This window comes from Falco rusticolus, chromosome 4, assembly GCF_015220075.1.
Source record: "Falco rusticolus isolate bFalRus1 chromosome 4, bFalRus1.pri, whole genome shotgun sequence".
NCBI classification, from domain to species: Eukaryota; Metazoa; Chordata; class Aves; order Falconiformes; family Falconidae; genus Falco; species Falco rusticolus.
Genome location: NC_051190.1, coordinates 70607383 through 70630163, shown reverse-complemented (window position 1 = coordinate 70630163; position 22781 = coordinate 70607383). Strand labels below are relative to the sequence as shown.

General features: G+C 34.3%; 1 protein-coding gene across 1 annotated transcript in view; it reads right to left on the bottom strand.

The window, feature by feature from the left end:
• The window catches only part of DNAJC1 (DnaJ heat shock protein family (Hsp40) member C1), a 113442-nt gene that overhangs the window by 60463 nt on the left and 30198 nt on the right, over positions 1-22781 (bottom strand). The window contains exons 2-6 of the mRNA XM_037384886.1: positions 12867-12968; positions 12045-12091; positions 5408-5573; positions 4414-4511; positions 3266-3359 (exon numbers count right to left, since the gene is read on the bottom strand). Coding sequence (XP_037240783.1) covers positions 3266-3359; positions 4414-4511; positions 5408-5573; positions 12045-12091; positions 12867-12968 — 507 coding nt within the window. The remainder of the gene's footprint in view (positions 1-3265; positions 3360-4413; positions 4512-5407; positions 5574-12044; positions 12092-12866; positions 12969-22781) is intronic.

The window sequence follows — 22781 nt, the reverse complement described above, 5'->3', positions numbered from 1 at the left end:
ATAGCCTTCTTCCAGGTCATTCTCCTGAAGGAGTAAACTATAAATGACCTTAGAAACAATTTGCATTCTTTTTCTACCTTTTTATTGAGCCTACATTGTAAGAATTAAACTTGGTAATAGTCAAGTGTAATTTACATTCCAATTAACATTTCTCTCACACCACAGATATTTGATTTACGATACATTTTATGTATTCTTTTCTCTTTGCTTCTTCAAACAAGCTTAAAGATGCTGCTTTCACCCCCAAATTTAACTAAACTACATGTGTGGATATAAAACCTACATAGTCTCTCTCAAAATACAATTGTCAATAGTTAAAAAAAAAAAATCATTTCTCTCATCCTCCTCTCATCCATTTTTCTTCCAGTTTCTTGACACAAAATGTAGACTACGATAAAATGGCATAGGCCATCAGAAGGGCATGCAAACAAAGCACTTTTCTTCAGTAAAGACCCACCTTAATTATTTTAAGTGCCTCCTTCTGAAATCTGACATTTTGAAGGAGGAAGGGAAGTATAAGAAAGACACTCAATTGGATAAATGAGAGCCAGGCATGGACAGGAGCTCAACCTGAATCCTAAGACAGAGCTGTTCTAAGTAGAATATTCACATTAACTAATGGGGGGAGAGATGGATGCTAGGTAGAAGGAATCCAAGCAAGATCTTGCAAAAAGTTTAAATTGACATCTTGTGGGTTTTGTTTGGTTGGGTTTTTTTTGTTGTTGTTGCTGGTTTGCTGGGGTTTTATTGTTGTTTTTTGTTTGGGTTGGTTTGGGGATTTTTAATAGATTCCGTTGAGGAAGAAATTGTGTACAGAGGCTGGCAGTTTTGTTTTCTTAATTTGAGGAAGCAGTTCAGCTATTTCACTGACAGGGCTTTGAAAAAAACTCAGTGGTAGAAGCAACATTTAATTAAAAGTATTGCTAATTCTCACCCTTTTCTGTCCCAAATGGGGTTCATTTACACACGGATTGCATTTTTAGAAGTTAATCTACAATTGCATTAGTTGCAGATGAGTAACAGCCAACTTTGAAAATAATTTGTTGGCTCTTAAATGACTGAATAAATCATTTAGATTAACTCAATAAACAACTAAAATCTGCAGCAGCCATCCTTATGTCAACCATTGTAACACCTTGTTAAATAATTTGCATGTGTAACTAGCATATGTAACACTACTCAGTATCTGTTGGAGTCTTTATCTTCTAGATAAGCTGCCCTAGTGATTCTACGTACACTAAAAGCATTTAAATAAAATCTCAAGCCTATGTCAGTGTTTTATCAAAGAGAAAAGTACTTATAATCAAAACAGGATCTCTGTTACCAGGGTACAATCATGGAAGTACAGCTATCTTTTTGCTGTTATGTTAGTAATTGAAGGCAGAACTTGCTAAAACCTTAAATACAACTCAGACACATCCTTTGGCCTCTTTTTAGCTGGCTAGCTACCACATACAAGGTAGCTTTTGAACTGCTGTTTCAAAAATCATCTCCAACATGAGGTCACTGCTGCTCTTACGCTCTTCAGAAGTAGTAGATACTTCAAGTATTGTTAAATAATAAACTCCAGTAATTTATTTCAGTTACCTGAAGATTACTTATATTTTTATTGTATTTTAACTTACATAATCAGCAGGTCATCTTAACACCATAAAACGTGGAGTTAAGCAGTAGTGCAATTTGGGGCAATTTACTCTAGAACCCCATCACTTCCCCCATGCTCAAAGTCCTTCTGTTCTGAACTCCTCTGCATCATGCTTCCCCGGCCACCAAATCCCTGCTTCCTGGTTCCATTTTCCATGAGTTGCTAGATAAATTAATAGTAGTGGGGGAAAAAGCTAACTGATTTAAAAACCACAGCAAGAGGAATTGGCTAGGCATCTACAAAATGCAGAACACCGTATCTGTTGTATTCACCTTTTCTGCATATTCTGGCAGACATAAGAACTGCTTTTTGAATAGCAAATCGGAAGCCTGTTACACCGGCTTCTTAACATACTGTCTTAAAATTGTAAAAATGAGAAAATGACTGCTTACAAAGATTCTAAGTCATCCTAGTTTATAATTCTTCCTGAATTTTACTACTTTCTGTAGTATTTTTAATATTATGCAAGTAAGGCAAAAGGGAAAGTACTATAAATATGAAGGAAGTTTCAAAAATGCAGCAACAGCAACTGCTGAACTCAATTCTTTTCCATCTGACTCACCTCAATGAGGGATGAACATCAAAGCTTAATTAAAATAACTGTTGTGTCCAAATTAAACACCATAATTTCTGCTTTAAAAACTTGCAAAAAGAAAGTTTTCTTTAATAAAATAGACACACAGTTCTGAGAAAACTTTTAAAAGAGGAAGAGATACTAACTTTTGCATTTCTTTGTAGGAAAAGTTTAAGGTTATAAAAGCAGATGCTGAAAAGCCAGACTTTAGTAAAACTTATAAACGCAATAAACAGTTTAGGAATTTATAAATTATGTCTTTTTCCAGCTTGAACACAAGACAAGAAACTGAACAGTGATGCTATTTACATGTCAGAATTAATACTAGTATTTCTGTAAACCAAAGTAAAACCCACCTTTCATTCCCTCATCCATATCCATTAGCAGTGACAAGGGTATTAAAAACAAATGAGTGTATTCAAGGGAAATGAAAAGAAAGAGCAAGTGATATTAAAAAAGTTATTGTGGTAACTGATCTGTCAATACTTACACTGGCTGAATATCAGCTACATTTTCCAGTTTATAGAATCAGATTTAAAAAAAACTGTGGGCAAGTCTGCCACACTTAAAGGCATGGTTATGATTTGTTACTTTACCTTAGTAATTTCAGGTATCAATTTATGTCATTACCAAGTAACTTCAAAAAAGCTCACTTAATCAGAAAAAGTAATTTCACTGTTTCCTCAAATTTAAATGACATTAATATTTTTTATGAAAGTACAGCATTTGCCTATTTGCGATAAAAATACTTTTGTTAACAAATTGCTTAAAAGACATTGCTATTCTAATTAGATGAATATGTATCACCCCTCTTCCATAATTTTTTCTTCTAGTTTTTGCCTAACTGGAACTGCTACTGAATTCCCTAGCACATTAAGATTAATATTAATTTAAAAGATTCATATTTTTACAAATTTATGGTATTAAATTTGCCTCCAAAGATTTTAGCAAAAAATTCTTAAGAACAAGTGCTACATATCTGATATCATATGTAAGAACACCATAAAGAAAAATAAAGTAATAAAACTTAAAATCAATACTATTACCTGGAATAGCTGAGGTAAAGCTTTCACAGTGAGACAGAACCATATTCCCAGCTTGCATGGAAGTAAGTCATGCCACTGTGGTTTGTCCAGTACTCTGCAGTCAAATAAAATGGTAAGTTTTTCATTACTGTCACACAACCTCAAAGTTAGAACTTTCCCATTATCCTTTAAGATGATTAGCACTTGTCAACTCCTATAAAACTGTGTAACTGCATAATATTAAAGAAACCTTTTCAATATTGAATTCAAAACATGTAACAGCTAACTTCTAATCATCCCTGTATTTTAATCTCTTAAAAAGGGCTTTTCTTGAAGAAAATAAAATTGTAAGCCACATAATCACTTCGGTTTCAAAAAAAAAAAACACAAGCCAAGCCTCAACCAAGAGTTCACAAGTGCTGACAACCAGATATAAAGACTGCAGCATAAACAAAACAATACTCAAAAATTAATGTCATCTGCAGTTCACTGGAGCATTACTCACCGATGTCATCAGGAAAGACGACAGGCAGAATGGTCTCTGATCTCCATCCTGCATTGATCCAGTTCATGCCCCTACTGTGTGAACTATTTAAACCCTTTATTTCTTTCTATGAATCAATAGAAGAAATGGTGGTATCTTTTGGAGTGTCCTGAAAGTCACTGTTACCCTATGTGTTTCTTCACAAACAATGGTGGTAGAAGCCTTTACCAACACACTTGTTTTTAAGTTAATCAGATAAAAAGCATCAAATCAGACAAGCATTAAAACCCCATGAAAATTCCTTGCTTGGTATGGTATTAAACTAAAGCTTAAATAAACTGAAATTTGTTAATTGTAATCAAAGGCAAAAATCTTCAAAGATAAAAGAAGTTGTAAAATCTTCTAAAACCAACTTGTAGAAACAATACCCTTCTGTAAGCCAGATACGATCAATTCAGCCTTTTATCTTTCAATTATTGTTGATATGCTGAATAAATAACACATTTACAAATCAAAATCTGAAAACACATCTACATTGGCACACTTTATATCAGCAATGGCTGTTACTACAAAGACAGGTTTTTTGCTCATAAAATATTTCAAAGCTGCAAGGAGAAAATATTAGAACTAAACCACTAGCTGATAAAATGTTTTAAAATGCAGAAAATTAAGAGTTCCTTCCCACCTTTCATTTTTGTCTAGAGCAGCAAGTTTGGCTTCATCTGTACTCCTGCCACCTGTTTTTTTCTTCTTCTCCCTCTTTTTTCTGCTAAGCAGTTCATCCTTGATGTAGAAAAAAAACCAACTACAGTTACAGGTTATCATTAACATGTAAACCACAAATGTTACTGGGACTCTTCTGTGAAGGGTAAACAGTAGAGTAGCATTTATGCAAATGCATCTAGGGGTCCTACATGATTAAGTAAAATGATCTATCTTAACAATAACTGTTGCCATGGTATCCAGTCTTTAAACACACATGAAGTCCAGTTCTGTCACTCATGTGTATCTCCATAGCAATCAAAGTTTTCTAAGAGGAGGAAAGCATTCAACTTGCCTCCTTTCTCATTCATCAACTTCAATAATGCAGTGGAAAATAAAAAAAGTAAATAGATGCTAATGTATGAATATTTTTTTAAGTTATGCTTAGTTTTTTTTCCAGTCTACTAAGTGCAATAGATTTTTGTATGATAAAAAATAATCAAAAAAATGTGGTTTATACTACTTATCAATGCCTATCCTGTTAACAAAAACCCCAAACAAAAAAAGCATTTCACTAAGAACAAAGGCAAATCAAGTATGACTTTTAAATGAATAAAACTTGATTATTTTTAAACAACATTTAGGAAAACCGTAGACATGACTATAGTAGCATATGATTCTGCATCAATAGACAAGAGGTTTTATTCCTCTTCTTCCTTTCAGTTAAAAACTAAAAGAACTATCTCCTGCTCTTTATGACGAATTTTAGAAATTTTAAGTAGTTTTTAAGATTACTATTTCTGGTATGTTGAATATCTTATTCCATAGTTATCATCTTTTAAAATATAATCCTTTTAAAATATGAAAAAATCAAATTCAAAACAGGGGAAGTGGTAGAGGTCCCTATTATATGCAAAATTCTGCAGGAAATTCAATACTAATAATTGAAACGAGTTTGATTTATCACCAATACTTACCAGCTGTTTTTCCAGGTAGATTGACCAAACCACAGCATAATGACCCACTGTGAGTATAATGAACAAGAGTAATGCCAGCTCAGCATTGCTCATTTTTCTCACCCGCCGGTAGTAGAACACAGGCTGTCGCCAATCTGGTAGTCCATTGATCAGAATATCATCATACCTACAGTAGCGAATACAACAGGCTTTCATGGAGAGCTAAAAATGAAGTAAGCCAAACCATCCAATTATAAAAACAAAACAAATTATAATCTACAGCCCACTTGAGTAACACACACACACAAAAGATCATTTAGTAATTTTTTTTTTTATCACTCCCCCTTCCCCCCCCCCTTTTTTTTTTAATAGAGCAATGCCTTGTTTTGTCAGCTGCTAGGCTTGCATCTGGAAACAAACAAGATCCAGAACCAAACACTAGGGAAACATATCTAGTCTTTTGGAGGAAAAAAAAGAAAAGAAAGGAGAAGAAAAAAAAAAAAGAAAAAAAAAGAGTAATTTGATTGTTCTTGCAACAACTCCCACACACACACACACACCCCAGTTCATTCACTTCTGAAATAACAGACTTCTACAAATGCAGATGTTGTCTACCTGCTGAATAATCAGTGGGCAGGTATCCATGGTAGAAGTACATAACCAACAAAGAACAAAGTCTCAAACACTAGAAATCTTTTTTTCTATTACAAATTAAAAGCACAGTTGTGGGGGGGAGGGGAGAGGTATCTTTGCTGTTGTTTTGTCCTTTTGTAGCACAATATCCGTTAGGTAAAAATGGTGCCAGACTTAACATCCATTCTGTGTCAGACATGAATTTAAGTTAAAGGCTTAATTTTTATGTTAGAAAACAAAGTTCACTACAGCTAGATGATTTTGATTTTCTATTTGAAAAGCTGTCTCCGAAATCAATCTATTTTAAAACTGTTTCATTTTACTACCACTGCTGACTGTACAGAAACCATTTTATGACAATTTGCCAGTTTTTCTTCACAAAAATGTCTTGATACATCTTAGTGTTTCTGGAGTCTTATTTGCAGTACATTCTCATCAATTTAAAAATAAACAAACCACAGATATGCCAAACAGATTTTTCTATTCGTTAACTTTTCAGAGTAAAGTTTCAAACACAAATCTCGGCAGTAAACTCAAAAACCTGTATGTTCAAGACTCACAACCTGTTAATCTTAAATTGAACACAACTCATTACATATTCTAATCACACCATTTCCAGAATTAAATCTGCACTGAAAGGCCTAATTTGGTGCAACACATTGACCAAAATATTTTAATTAAAAATATTCTGAGTTAGTCGCAGGCCTAATTACAGGAATAGAAATAGGGCCTATATTGTCATGCAGGTCAGTAGAACTCAGTAGTAGGTTTTTCTCAAGTAAATTGACCGATCCAGGAATAATAGCGCAGCTGCTAAACTGCCAGTCTTGACATGTAAATCAATTTAAATGCAACAACTGCACTAGCTACTTTGATAGTTATTAAATTGATACCTTGGAGATGTACTAAAAAAAAATTTCCACCATCAAATTCATTTTTTTAAGCAGAAAAAGCAGCAATAGTTTTCAATTAAAAAAAAATATCTATTCTAATTCAGCATATCTAGAAAAGCTGACCTGATACATTTGTTCAGGTTGGTACTGTTATTTCTATGCAAAAGATTTAACACCTCAGGATTCTGCAGTGTTCTGAATGCTACCAGAAGTAAAATTCCTATTGCAAAATTCTATCTTCCATCACAATCATGATAATACTAAGATTAATATCCATTATTGTAAAATTTGAAGTAATAACTTTTTTCTTTTCCCAGTAGGTCAGAACGAATTCACTACCAATGCCTTACACAAACTCTGTTCAGAAAAATTGCTTAGGCTGTTATTTCAAAACTAAAACTTCTACCTAGCTTTTTGTTTAAGTAGAAATTTTAGCATTTAAAAAATAATAATGCATTTGCTAAACATTTTATTGTTAAAATACAAGAAAACATTTTTAGAAACAAAACCATTTTTAAAACAAATCAGGTTTGTTAACAAGACTTCACAAGAGATGCCCTTCCTTTGAAAGCTTCAGAGAAATACATGTAGAATCAAGAAAGAATTTTTATTAATTCTACTATAAATCTATTAAGCATTTGCCTTTCTTATACTCTAAGACTTGTTAATTGATGTACTGAAAACGTGGCTACTGACTAAATAAGGTCCATATATGCTAATGGTAACAATATAGCAATACGTAAAACAAGATTGCAAACCAACATTTGGCAACCATGTTCTATTATAAATTATCTGTTAAGAAAAAATAAATTAAGACAGCAGAGTCTCTTGCATTAAACACTTTAAACAGCACTCTGTATTTACTAGGCTATGTCTGCTGTTCTGAACAACAGTCTCCAAGGATTAAGTCTCAGAATCAATGCTCTATTGATTTTACTATCAATGAGCATTATGGCTCACACGACTGGCCATTTTAAGGGAAGATAGCTTCTATTATAACCTACTTTTTAGAATATATACTGTTAAAAGATAAATCACTGCTTTCAATAGTAATTAAGCTCTGCATTTGAAAAATAAAGATATCAGTGTTTTTTAGATTTTCAACTGGAAAATGATCCTACTGAAATTCAGAAGTTTCTATTAATTTTTAAATCTTGACTTCTAAATTTAGTATGTGGTTTAATTAAAAGCAAGTTTCTCATTAAAGAATTTCTTTATAGAAACCTGTATTAACTATGAAATATAGTTAGTCCATCTGCATCAAGAACTATGTTCAAAATTTAATTACAAATCATTCTTCTTTTGGCAAACGATATTAATTTTTACTCTATGTAAGCATAAAAAAAAACACAATGAAAAGGAAAAAAACTCTGTAGTATTTTTCTCTGCAGACATATGTACACAGAATGCAGCAAATCTCTGACATGAGTATTCTGCCAGTTGTCTCTGAAATGTAGTAGTCAGCAAGCTACGAAAACCCCAAAGCACCAGTACAGAAACAAAAAGACCAAAACAGCAGCAAAAAAATCCCCATTTGTAACTTAAATTGAATCTTTATTTTAAAACTCAGGATTCTACAGAAGACTTGTTAGTCTTGTACTAACAAGTAACCAATTGCAAGATTATTAAAATTTCATTCATCTGTAAAGTTTCATGGAATAGTTTCTAGAGCTCTTTGTAGAATCAATTACATTGCAAGAAAAAAGAATTCATTAACTGTAGTAGCTAATTACAGTATCATCTATTTTAATATAATTATAATTTACTTTTCCCTTTAAAGAGAGCCACTGCATTTCATATTTCAGATTATTTCAGAAATCTGATATAGTTTATATTCTATAACCTTGAATTAATGAGATCTATTCTGAACTACAGGAAGACTGCACTGGCACTTTTTTATTTTGGTGGCCTTTTTTCCTCAGGCTGTCAAAGACATTCAGTGAAACATCAGCCAGAACAATTTATACCTATGAATACAGACATTTAATTATAATGAGAGCTAAGATAAACACCTTTCTTGCTCTAAACAAGTATATCTTGATTCCTTTACAAATGCTTCCTGTAATCAAGCCCACATTGTTACAGAGGATAGGCCTGGTAGGTAAAAAAAAGCTCCTTAAAATGGTAACAAACAATGAAATTCAAATATAAGATTTTTGCCTAATTACAAGTGTGTAAAACTATCTGATTATTTTTAATTTATGAAAAAAGTAAAGGCTAATAAAATTTATCATCTTCAAGTTGATTTACCAACCAATGCCCTAAAGTAAAGCATATTCCAGGAAATGCACTTGTCTCTACATATGTCTTATAGATAAACCTTCCTGCAGAATTTCACATGCTCTGCAGTGTGGATACGAAATAGAAAGTATTATGATCTGCTGCATGTATGTTTAATTTGATATTAAACAATGCTGCATGTATGTTTAATGTTACAGTATTAGAATGTTTTAGTTATGTATCAAAGTGCATAAGAGAAAGTACTAAAAGTAACATTACTGTATTCTGTAGTACTACTAACAAAATTAGTATATTCACAATAAGTATACAACTTTCTCAAAAAAACAAACCACATTTGAATTATAAAGCTCTTTATTATAATTGTCAGTAGAGGAACCGTGGTATTTTAAGAAAGGCTTCTGCCATCAGATAAAGTAAAAATTCACTGGTAAATATAAAAATAGAAATGTTTCAGAAAAATAATCACATATAGCTGGCCAACAGACCTGCCTTTTTAGAATGCTGTTTCTGTACACACACACACCCCTCTGACAACCACCAAGCCTTGGAGGAAGGGTGTAATCAGACCCAGTTTTATAGTTTCAAAGTTAGTTTATCAGTCATACAGTGCAGAGGACCTTATTCCTGCCTTTACTGGTTCCACTCTCTGTATGGACACCAGCACCAATGCTGGATTACACCACTTCTGAGATGAACAGTAAGAGGCAGGCAGGTACGGCTGCCTTCACTGTACAGAAGCACAAGGCTGCAGCTCACTCTTCTTGAGGTGGTGTAACACCATGCCCCAAACCATTTGTCCAGTTGTAAAGGGGTTCCCAGCTGAACTGCCAGAATTCCTCACTTACTAATTTGTAAGAAATGGAACTAATTTGCCTCTCATCCCATCAGGTCTTTGAGTTACTTCAGCACTAAAAACTACCACACTGACAACGGAAAAGAAAAAAAAAAAAAACAACTACAAACTCTGGCAGAAAGCCCAAGTTAGAACAGGCCCACATAAGTGTCTCTGGGATCAGGATAAACCTGAGTTGATAAGCCCTGAGAGACTTAGTGCACAGGCATGACAGTAAACTTTGAGCCTCTTCCACTAGGACCATCACCTCACAAAATGCATAGTCAAACACCAACATCTGAAGTAGGAAGGTCCCAAAAAGCAACAACTCTCACCTTTCCTTTGCTGTACAGCTGCAAGAAATCCATGAGTCCTTTACAGTAGAAACAGTATTACAGGGCGAGCAACTCCTAGCACACTTACTTAGGACTTGTTTTACGGACATGCTACAACAATGCCTTACAGGATACAGGACAGATCACACTCTACTTACAAGCTCAGCTGACAGTTTATCATTAGACTGTGTAATAAATATGATTGATAAAGGTTTTCTCAAAGCAATGAGACCATATAGCTCTGCTACTCTACGTGTTATTTCTAAACTCTGCATGTTACTACCAGAAAATTATCTGAAGGTAAACACTATTTAAACCTCTACATTTATATTTAATCAACTATAGAAGCAATATCAACCATACGTCCACACTGTGCAAGAAAAATACATTGTCTCTGTACCAAATAAGCTATTGACAATTAAATCAATCTAAGCTTCAACAATCTACTGCTGCTTTAACTTCTCATTTGTAATCACTGTACTGCATTAACAGTATTCTCACAAAGAACTTGGGTAAGTTAGTCACATTTGTAATGTATACAAAGCTTAAAAATACAGGGTTTTTTACAAGCTACTGCATCACAGTTCCATGCAAAAAGCTGCTGTTACAGCTGTAAAGAAATTCCTAGAAGTTCCATGCTGGAACTAAATTCCAGAGAGGCAACATCACAAAGTATATGTAAACAATGTTATAAACAAAAAGGTGGGAAAATTTTGTGGATAGCTCAATTGAAGTGGTCTGAAAGTATTTAACTTAAAAAAAACAAACAAACAAAAAACAACTTTCCTTGAGTAGAACTTCACAATGAAATTCTCTTGTGAGAGGTGAAACAAAAAAAATACAAATTTCCAGAAGTACTTCTATGAGGTAAATTTTCATGACACTTCAAGAGAGGATTATCAAAAAGTAGATAATCTATACTACAAAACCTGGACTCTTGCCAAGACATCTACAAAGCCAAAAACCCTTCAAGAAATGTCTTGTAAAGCCCTGTTTAAAGACTTGTAAGCTGAAAGTTGATTTACTAAAACTCCAACCCAAAAACAAAACTTTCAATGTCCCAGCATTCTGGGACATTAGTTTTCATTAGTTTAAATGGTCATCTGCTTAAAAGGAAAAAAAAAATTCAGAATAAGTCTTCCAGAAAGCAGATTAGCCTCACGTTTTCAGTTCTTAATACTATCCCTCTTCAGGTATTGGTGGACTTGCCCCTGAAGCAGCAGGGACAACTATCATTTATTTAAAAAATTATGCTTTGTATATATTAGAGTTTACAGTATTCTAGATAATACATCAGAAAGAAGCAGCAATGAACTAAGCAACAGAAAATGTTAAAGACAACATACACTGGAAATAATCCCTAAATATCATGCAACAAACCTTTTATTGATAGAGATACGGCTGACAGTTGAATCACTGGCCTGTATTTTCAACCACAGCTTTAATAAAACTCAAAGTGATAATTGTTAAGTGCTTAAAAAATTGCTCAATGTAACAACTACCTTTTAAAGTCTTTCAAATACTAGTTTTAAAGGAGAAAAAAAGTGTATCACACAGCAATACACACCAGCTTCCCCCACATACAATATTTGATTAACAGCTGCATAGGAATTACAAACTTACATGACAAAAAATTATCTGAAGAGTTACAATTAAGTCAAATAAGACTTCAATATATCACTGGCATGAATACTTTATTTAAGAACCTGTGCAAATTAACTCACCTCTGCCTCCTTTCTTCATCCTTTAAAACCTCATAGATGGCCACCAACTAAAACAAAAACAGAAAAAAACCCGAAGGACTTTAGGATTGAGTTTATAAAGTATCATATTTTACATTTGCCAGCTAATGACCTTTGCTAGTTTTCACTTTCCCCCTACAACACTAAGAAGCAAACTCAAAATGCAAAAGAAAGTGACATATTCATATACAGCGTCAAATATACAAACAAGCAACTCCTACAAAAGACTTTTTCCCCTCTTCGTATCTGTCAAACAGAGTCTTGTCTCAATTACACCTTACAAATAAAAGGTATCATTTGTTTCATCCTAAAGATCTTACTTAATTTAAATAGCCTATATTTAGTCCCCAGAAGTGTATTTTCAACGGTAGAGCTAATTACAATAGACTTGGTTTCACTCCGTAAAGATTCAAAAGGTGCAAATTAAAAAACTGAAATAAATTTTAATTAAATTATGCCTATATATGACTTGCATGGGGAACTAATTAGAGGTTTTCCCTACTACTTTTGAAAATACTATTTATAAAGTCTTACATAAAGTGTAAAACACATTTTCCTCCTAAAAAGTATTTTGTTCATATTATTTTTAATATACTGATAAATACTAAATCAGAGTTAATTCAACAAGGTAATTCGGAAAAAAGTGTACTTGTTTTTAACCTAGATACATCCAGAAAAATACAAGTCAATGTTCAACTGAAGTAATTTCAAAGGTGTACCACTGCACTTACTAAAGTAACATCATCATAAAAAATTCCAATTCTATTTTCCCTGGAAACTTTTATTGCCACACATTGCACTTACTTGCCTAAACTGCGTTTCTGCATTTTCATCTTTATTCTTGTCTGGGTGTAAAATCAGTGAAAGCTTTCGATACGCTTTCCGAATGTCTGCAGATGAAGCATCCTGAAAAAGGAAACCAAAGCAAACTGTCAGAAACTAATTCCCAGAACCTTAAGATGTGAAGACAGCCAGCCATGTGCAGAAACTAAGACAACATAATTTGAGACTTCTAACAACAAAACCATGCAACTAGCCTATCCTAAATAGCTGAACAGTCTTTCAGTCCAATTCATCTTTCATTTTACCTTCCTTCCTTACAACGGTATTTGCCAGAACTTCCACACACTTTTTTGCTCAAAAACTAACCCGTGTACCTTCTGCACCATTTAAAAGTTCAAATAAAAACTGAAAATTATTGCACCTGCATATCTTTAAGACAGACATCATTTCAGCAAATTATCATGCTCAATTTCCCAAACTCAGGATTTGCTATGAACTCTTCCCTTATTAATATTTACATGAAATTCACCATTAATAGGACTTCCATTCAACTGCAGCTTCACCATGTCTAAAGGATTGTATTTTTCTAAAGTAGCTTCAAATTGCACTCTTGAAGCTATACTGTAGCACTGACATCAATCTATACCTTAATCATTATAAGAATTGCACACATTTTGGGAGAAAAAATAAAACTCAGAAGTAAAATGCATCAATGATGTACCAATTTAGCTGCACAATGCACAAATTTCTGAATTAATGACTGCTATTTAGTACATGCTATAATGATATCCAGAAATGGAAGATTTCAAGAGTTGTATCATATAGTACATGCATGTTACACTCACCAAAAGATCCACAAAGCATCACATTTAAACAGAACTATTTGCATTCTATTACTAACATGTCCAAGGCAACATTTTAGAAATCAACTGTTTATCTGACTGTTTTTATTTCTTGATTTTATATAATCGTTCCCCAGTATATGCTCTCTCACAAAATTATGGTGTCAATAGGGATTAAAAAACACCAAACCCCAGATCCAAAATAGCTGTGAGAGGAACAGAGCAGAAATAAGATAATAATTAATGTAATACTGTAATTAGTCTGTCAGGCTTTTTATTACAAATCATTATTTTCATTTTAAAATTTTCAATTTTATAACATGAGGCTATAATAATACTGTATACAAGTTTGGGACAGGAGTGAATATTAGAGAAAGACTGAAGGAGGAGAAGGGGAAAAGAATAAAACAGGAGGGAATGCAGAAATTGAGAAAATTCTGCTTTAAAAGTGTATTTTAAAGAAGCTGGTATTATCCCCTAATGCAAGACCAAAGTTTCCATAGTCTCTTGTCTGCCAAAGGACAGTGCTTTTATTACTCACAGGAAGATTTCTCCTTTAATTTTTAATTTTTCCAACAGCTACTTCTAAGGCATGTGCACACCAAAGCAGAATTCCTCTGATTAAGCACCAGCTTGCTTCCAGTTAGATTACTGCCAGTGAGTTGTTTCATACTGCCATTGTTTTATAGGTTTACTTTTAACTCTTGGTTAAGGGGAAGGAAGAGACAGTGACTAAATATTTATCCTAAGCACAAAGAAACTTTAAATTCTTGAGATGCAGATTTAACAGAATTACATGAAATAATTGTGAAGAGGTAGCACAAATAAATCTTTTAAAAATTAGGGACTAAGAACATGATAACCTCAAGAAATTAGTATGTCTGGAACATGTACTTAGGATAAACCACAGCTTATTCCTTTTCTACCACACATTTAGATGTGCTTGTATTATTTCTGGAACACTCCTAATAAACCGTTAAAAATCTGATGAAAGCATATTAAAGAGTATTCTCACAGTATTCTTCCAATGACTTCAAACAAACAAACCAAAAGAGTGTTTTCAGTTGTATCCAAACAATTTAAACTTTAGTTTTATTTGGGAGCAGCATGATTATTTGTGTAAAAGATCAGGACAAAAGGTAGTTTATCTTAAGTTTCATGCTTAAGCAAAGCAACAGATCTCAAGTCAACTCTGAAAGAATAAAGTTGCTTAAATATTTGTGTTGCTTCACCTTGAGAAGTTGAAACAAAAAAAAAATATAAATTTACAAAAACAGACTGTTTGTCTTAGTTACCAGATATAATTTAGACATTGTTTTGTTTCACCTCATCTACCAACCCAGTCAGCCATTTCAAAAACAATATGGGCTTGTCTTCAAAACAAAATATAATATTTTAACACTACTATAGCACATAAAAATCAGGATATAGTTTTCTGGCCATGTTTTTAGCTAAACCATGGAAGTGATCTTTGTGAACATATCAGCTAATCATAATTAAGCTCCTAAAAGGCTGAAAGGGGGTCAATAATACCACTAAGTAATTAAATATGGCATGTTGCTGTGATTTAATTACAACTGGTCCGTATAAATTTCTAAAGCAACAGTAAGTCTGCCTGCTGATTCTTTACAATACTGTCAAACACAACACAGGAAAACATACATTCTGAACGTTTTGCTAATTAATGCTACCTATGGGTAATGTTGGGCACCTTCAGGCAAGGTTCTAGATCCTCTACGAGCTGCCCTGAAAAACAAGTGGTTGGTTTTTCAGAAAAAGCTCTCATGACTACAGAAACTCCTACCAGTATATGACCCTAATTAAACTACACGGAACAATTATTTTCAAACTAATGAAGAAATACATACCATACTGAAGTCTGCTATTCTGAGACTTTCATTTATAGCTAATTGACTCTTGATGGTCACCTGCAGTAATATTTTCATGAAGGCTGGGCAACAAAACACTGAGTTAAGAGTCAGTGTTTTCTACAGACTAAGATACTATTTTACATATTAGGGTAGAAGTCCCAAGATTAGGGAAAGAAAGCCATGACCACTTTAAGGTTTTGTTTAAAGAAAATGCTCAGAAGACGTGTTGGGTGGCTTCATTTACAGTTCAGAAATCTCAAGTTACATCTAAGGAAGGAAAAATAAAATCTGTATATGCATAAAAGTTAATAGCAGAAGGAGCTGGTAATGTTATAGACAGCTAGTGCATTCAGTGATTCTCCAACAGTGTGCTTCAGGTTGGCAAGTTTTGCCACCAATTAAAGGAAACAAGCCTGTCACACAGTCTCCCTCATGTGGATACAAACATCAAAAGCATCACCTTATTTCTTGCTGTCATTTTCAAGGCAATACTGTCCCACCTTACTTCCCATTTCCACTTAACAGATCTTACAAGTTGAGAACTACTCTCACTGCAACAGCACATGCTTCCACCCACAGCATCTAAGTCCATTTTCATGTAAGTCACTGCCATTCAGGAGGAAAAAAGGCAATACTCCATCACATATATTTTGAAAACACAAAGCATAATATAAACACTTACAATAAAAGATAATGCAAAATGAATGCTTTAAGCTAAAATTAAAACTGCTCAACTGTCAGCCGCGTAGCTGGAAAAAATGTGCCTAGTAGACAAGACCATGGAGGAAAAGGTGTTTTGTGCCGGAATTAGTTCTCAGAAATACCAAACTGCAAGTTGGGTAAACTACAGTTTGGCTTCTTATGCATGCAATTATGCAAGTATTAATGTGGGAAATTTTTAATTGCTAATACTTTATTGAACCAGAAGCATCCATGTGTCTAGTTACGTGACCTCCAGGTAGAAGTTACAGTTTTTCACATTCTCTCTTAACACTACAAACAAGTATTTTAGCACACAAAGTTACCATTTGAAGGAATCAACAGTATGTCAAAAATTAAACACATCTCCGAGTAGTCTGTTGGAATTTTTATTTTTTGTCTAAAGAGTGACACACATCAGGTTCCCAGGATGGGGGAGAAGAAACATTCTTCTCACTATTTATGTCATTTACTTTTGGCAGCATGTTCAATTCAGACAATGAAAAACACATTACTAAATTTTATTTTACTGAGCATCATTTTCATATTCTCTAGTATTACCAAGAAAAGTTGTATCGTTCGACTACAAATACATATGCAGAAACAAAGAAAGGATTTCACAACACAAAAAATATTCTAAAAAGGCATTTGCATTCCATTTCTTTGAAATTAAATTCTTTCTGAAAATGCACACATTCAGATCTGATGTCCTCCTCCGTCTATACAAATTCAGACTCCCACCTAGAGAGTTCACTTCCACATTTACAATAAATAGAAAAAACTGATGCACTACAGTACAAGTGTATTATTCCATTGCCTTCCATTCCTAATGCAACTATGATTACTAATGAAGCTAAAAAAAAAGTGCCTCATCGTGGTCCCAAGACAATTCTTGGTGAACACATAGCATATCAGATATTGCCATAGGCAAACAGTGATTAGGTCAAGGGGAAAAAATAATCAATGTCTACATAGTTTTCACTTACCAACATATACAATTCAAAACCTGAATTGTTCCCTTGAGTGCAATGCAGTTATACAACAAGACTTAGTTACTTACAATTTAGCAACTGCTTCTAACACAGTAAATGTGCTCAATTCATCTTGGGTTTTAAATATGCCTGCCGATGTCTTCAAATAGGTGGCATTATCTTTATTAGCAATGGGAAGGCACATGGTCCAGAGGACCAAGTGTACGGACAGAATCACGTTTTATTCACTTGCAGTTTGTCCAATCACTTGTTAATGAGTGAACAGAGAACGACATCAGTACATCTATTTCATTGCATTGCTGCTGAGTAACTGTAGGATTTTCCACAGTAGTGTTACTGAAGCTATACAGCAACCAAAATGACAAATGTACCGAGCACAAACTGCCCGTGTTTCAAAGTGTGAACTTTATACCTGTAAATAACCTCAGTGCAGGCAGGCCTTCATAAAGCCTTTTTCAGCCTTCCCAAACTAAGTCAAACTTACCTAACTCTTGTGTTTGGGTTTGGGTTTTGTTTTGTTTTTTTTTATTCAAGAGCAGTTCAAATGTATATGGTTTCTTCAACAAAATATTCTGCTCAGAATTTTATTGTGTAAGTCACTACTTTCCTTTTGGTAACCATCAAGTATACAGGTTGAAGAGGAACAGTACAGAAAAAGAAACAAAAAACAAGCTTTGTAAATTCACAATCACTTATTTTTCTTCCATGATTTGAAGCTGCAGGATGTACAGGCTGTCCCACAAAAATTCATAAAAGAAGCTGGGGCAGATAACTGGAAAAAAGCTACAGCTGTCTCTTAAATATTGTGGCAACAGTGTTACCTCGCTGCTTTCATGTGAAGTCCACAGAAAACTAATATCCCTAAGTGGCAAGAGACCAAATAAATATGACTGTAGGCCAAAAATTAAATCTCCACAGTGCTCATCCTTTCAGCAACACCAAGGAACACAGTGTGACCCCTCTTTAAGTGTCTCATTCTCGTATAGGGACAGAACAGCAACCACTATTGCTCCACAACCCTTCCCTTCTCTAGACAATTCTTAGGTCAGAAACTATATTGCTGTGACCCTTCTTCCAACCCCATTCTCACCCCCACTTTCATTCAGCCTAGGCTGACACATACCTCTTCAATCTGCTTGAAGGCCACACTGACTCTGAAAGTTTTACCACCGAAACCGTATAATTCAATGGCTTGCATTCGCACTAGACTTTGTACCTTTCCTTTTTAAAACAAAAGCAAACAAAACACCTTAAAAAACCAAGCAAGACTTCTGAAATAAAAATATTTCCCACCATCAGTATCAATAGCCTTAAATGTCACAACACATCTTCTGTGCACAGTCACAAGCATCCCTGGTTTCCTCAAACAACTTTTCAGAAAGTAGTTTCCCTTTAAAAAAAAAAAAAAGTAAAAAATAAATCAACCCTGCATGCTGTTTCTACCACACAAAAATTGCTCAGTAGCACTAGGAGGAAAAACAACTGTTACCTAAAGCAGAGATACCCATCTCTAATGTGACTGTTCCTCTAACAGCAGCAACAGCACAAGGCTAGGAAATAAATGAATCTTCATCCATATCAAACTGGATTAAAAAAACCACTCCCATATTTGCTTCACATGCATCCACTGCAACCTGGTCCTAATTTAAGCTCCCATGACCAGATTAGTTCCAAGAAGTACACCTGAGTGTGCCAAGTTTGCACTTGGAAAAATATCTATGAGGGAAACAGTCTTGTAGCAAATTCCAGAGGTGGGAAGGACCTGCTGGCAATCCTGAAGAATATAACTCTAGGAAAGAAAAACAAGTATCTCCCAGAAGACCAAGCATTATCTGTGAACTTTTATAGTTAACAGATAACAGCTGAGTTTTGGTTTAAATTTCTTGCTGCACAACCTTTGTTCAATTCACCCTTTATTTTTATTGAACTTTTTTCTAAGACACTCATCTTTTTCAAGGATGTAAAATGAGTTAAACTAAAATTTGCTGCTTCTCTACAGATGAATACTACAAGCATACCCAGGCAGCAGGAGAGATCTGCTCTGCTGCAAACCGAGCCATGTGTCTCAACATTCCATTGATTTAAACTGAATAACAGCACAGCAGGGAAATATGTAAGAACTAAATATAACACTAAAAAGATGTTTTAATGCTTTTTTATGTTGCTAAGTTTTAAAGCAATTCATGAAATGAAAATGAATACAAACCAGCACAATGTATTCCTGTGAGCTTCTGATAACTGGCACAATCCCTTCATTGGCATGTTTGTTTCCAGGGGAGTGTGTCAAATGAAAGAAGACTCTGTTTTAAGCCTATCGTGCCAAATGAATGAAAATTCTGCTGCCTCATGCTTGAGAAACTGAAAAAGTGTTCTCCTCAGCACATGTGCACAATTGCACAGGCTTAGGTTTTCTTGACCCATTTGAACAGCAGTATTTATATGTAATTTTTTTGGTCTGTTGAAGCTATTTTAGCCTTTTACCTTTTTACTTAGATTTCCAGAAAGTGATTACTTAGGAAAAATAAGATTGCCCAAGAGAACACTGTCATGTATAACTATAACTTTTGCTTTAACATAAGCCTTGTCTCCGAGATGCAGAGAACACTCACCAACTTGCAACATTTTTAGAATTACTCTTCAAATTCAAAATGGAGCAAAGCTATCAAACAACAACTGAGGGCATTATTCAAGCCAATACTGACTAACGTGAAATCTTGCCTACATAGTTTATTTCCATTTAGTTTTTCCATTTTGGTAGTTCAAAAGGAAAGAACGAGTAGGTATCCTTTTTTTTCATGTTTTTCCAGGAGCAGTATTACATATTTATTTTGATTCCATTTTATAAAATGCATTTATTGTTTACATATTAGTATGTGTTATATATCCTTATAACATAGATAGCTGTATATATTTACATATACACCTGTGTGTATTCCCTTATAGGCTAAAGAAAGTTGTTTCTAGGGTGTTCTCTTGAAAATCTGCCTATTGCATCAGAGATTTCCAGTCTACAGCTCTCAGATAAAAATATTAACTACAAAATTCCTGATCCTGCAACATATTCACAGGAACTAAATAGGTACAAAGACAGACCACTGCTTTTACAGTCCAGGTTGGCAAGGAAAGCAAAACGTTATGCCTCCTGCAGTGCATTTCTTGCTCAATGCCTTTGCCCCTGCATAGCACAGCCCACTGATTTACAAGAGAAGTAACACTGTACCCAAGGACAGCTGAAAGCAGTCCACAATCGCCACTGTGGAGATAAAATGGTGAAGATTTTGGGGTGTTGGATCTGACAAGTTCCAACCCTTCCTACAAGGTAACGCCCAAAATAAGCTGCTATTGGATTGCTCATATAGTTTTCTTGCTACATTTCAGCTTCAGTGTGTTTCTGACTTCTTCCCATAGGGTAAGGGATTAAAGGAAATTAAGAGAATAAGCAAGGACACATCCATACCATGCCTTAACCTTTTCCTCCTCGTCTTGCTTATCCTGTTCTCACTACACTCTTCCACCACAACTGACATTATTGACTTACACGCTCCTACACACCTAGCCTGCCTTTTCAAATACTTGCTTCCCAGACCCCAATTTAAGTGTAATTCTTTTTGAGGTAGATTACTAATGACCACAGATTTAGGTCTTAAAGAAAACCAAAGGCAAAAAATAAATTAATAAATAAATGTTTAAAACAAAAAAAACACCTGCTTGGGCTAGTAACCACTGAATTCCTGTGTCACCTGAACTGTTGCTGTTACTTTTGTGACTGCATCTTTAAGTGACTTTTTGAAAGGTGTTTGTTACCATTCCTTCTGATGTCCAAAAAATGAGGAAAGAGCATACAAGAGAGGATATAGGATGTATGGCTGAAAAGAAAATATTATAAAGCCATAAAAGAAACCAACAGAGAACAATTCTTTCCAACACAGAAAATTTTCAAAAAATCTACCCATTATCTTATGCATCAACACAACATTTACATGCTGAGTAATTCCCACAGGCATCAGCTTTCAGAATAAACATTAACTATTTATTAGCAACTTCCTCAGCTCTATCAGCAGTGAAGGATATCAATTTGTATGCCCATACACCCACACACATCCATCATGTACATTTTCAGACACACAGATGTTAATGTAGAAACACATGTAAACAAGCATGCACTCCCAGCAGTTCTTAATGTTTATACAGTGCTCTAATTAATATTTGTAGTTGTTTCTCAACTCCACAAAGTATTTTAAGAACACTGTTAAATAAAAGCTATTACATAAGCTTGGAATGAATAGACAGCGATCATTTTCTTATCTTAATGTAGTGTTTCTAAAGCACAGCTTTTTTTTAAACAATGACAAAAACATGCAGCTTCTCTTGCAGGTACAAAACAAACTGGAAAGAAAGTCATACCTTTACTAGTTATAGGATCTGTCAAAATTAAACAGGTGTATCAAATGGAATTTTATGAGGTCTGTCCCAAGTCCACTGATACTCAGTATTTTAACAGCAAGTTGAATTACAGAATCACTATTAAACCGGTAGTTACACTAACCTGGGAAAATCTACAAAGATGTTGTCAAAGCAAACTAGAATTTTAAAAGCTCCAGACAAACTGGAGAATTGCTTTAAAAAAAATGACATTTCTAAAGTGAAAGACTAATGGTCAGAATTCATCAACTACAGAAACACAGGACAGAAAAAAGTAGTTAGGCAGAAACGATCAGTGAATCACAAGCTGAGCATGAGTCAGTGACATGCCTTTCTGTGCAGCACAGCCCACCATGACACAAGCAGTACGGCAACGAGCAACTGTGCCATTTCACACAGCAATTTTAAGATCTCAGCAGATCTTAAATCTGCTGCATCCAGTTCAACCAATGTGGTTAAAGAAAGCTATAAGCCTGTTCAGAAGATAAAGCAAAAGTCTGAATAATAAGGGATGCAGGGGAAAAATAAATAGTGACTCGTTCAGAGAAACTGAAAGAACAAAAGTGACTTAAGCCTTAAGAAAAGGCAGCTGACACAAGGAAGTAACATCTTCAAACATGTAAAAGGCAGCTGTAAAGAAAAAAGGAATAACTGCCTTGTCTGATCTACCAGAACTATGCAGCAACAGTCAGATAAAAGCACAGGAAAATTCAAGTTAGGTACCAGGAAAATCACCTACAAGCATTGCTAGCATATTACTGGAACGGACTGCTGAAGTCTTCTTTACAAGCAGGTCTTGCATAAATTTATCAGGCATGACTTAGATTTAACCAGTTCTGTCACAGCAGGTTAACTAGTAGGTCACTAACAGTCCTGTGTTTTAGAATTATGTAATCAATTTAATGATTATTCTAAAAATATTCCAAAATTATTTATTGCAATCTGTTTATGCAATTTAAAAGGTCCTGGCTCAAAGTATTCTTGCCACAGTGAAGATAACAGATGCTTATGCTGGAAAAGAAAGAGTCAATGAGATTTTCACAAAACCTAAAAGAGCTTCCAAAGGTGTGGCAAGTATCAAGAGGCAGCAGGAAATACTTCTTTGCTAGG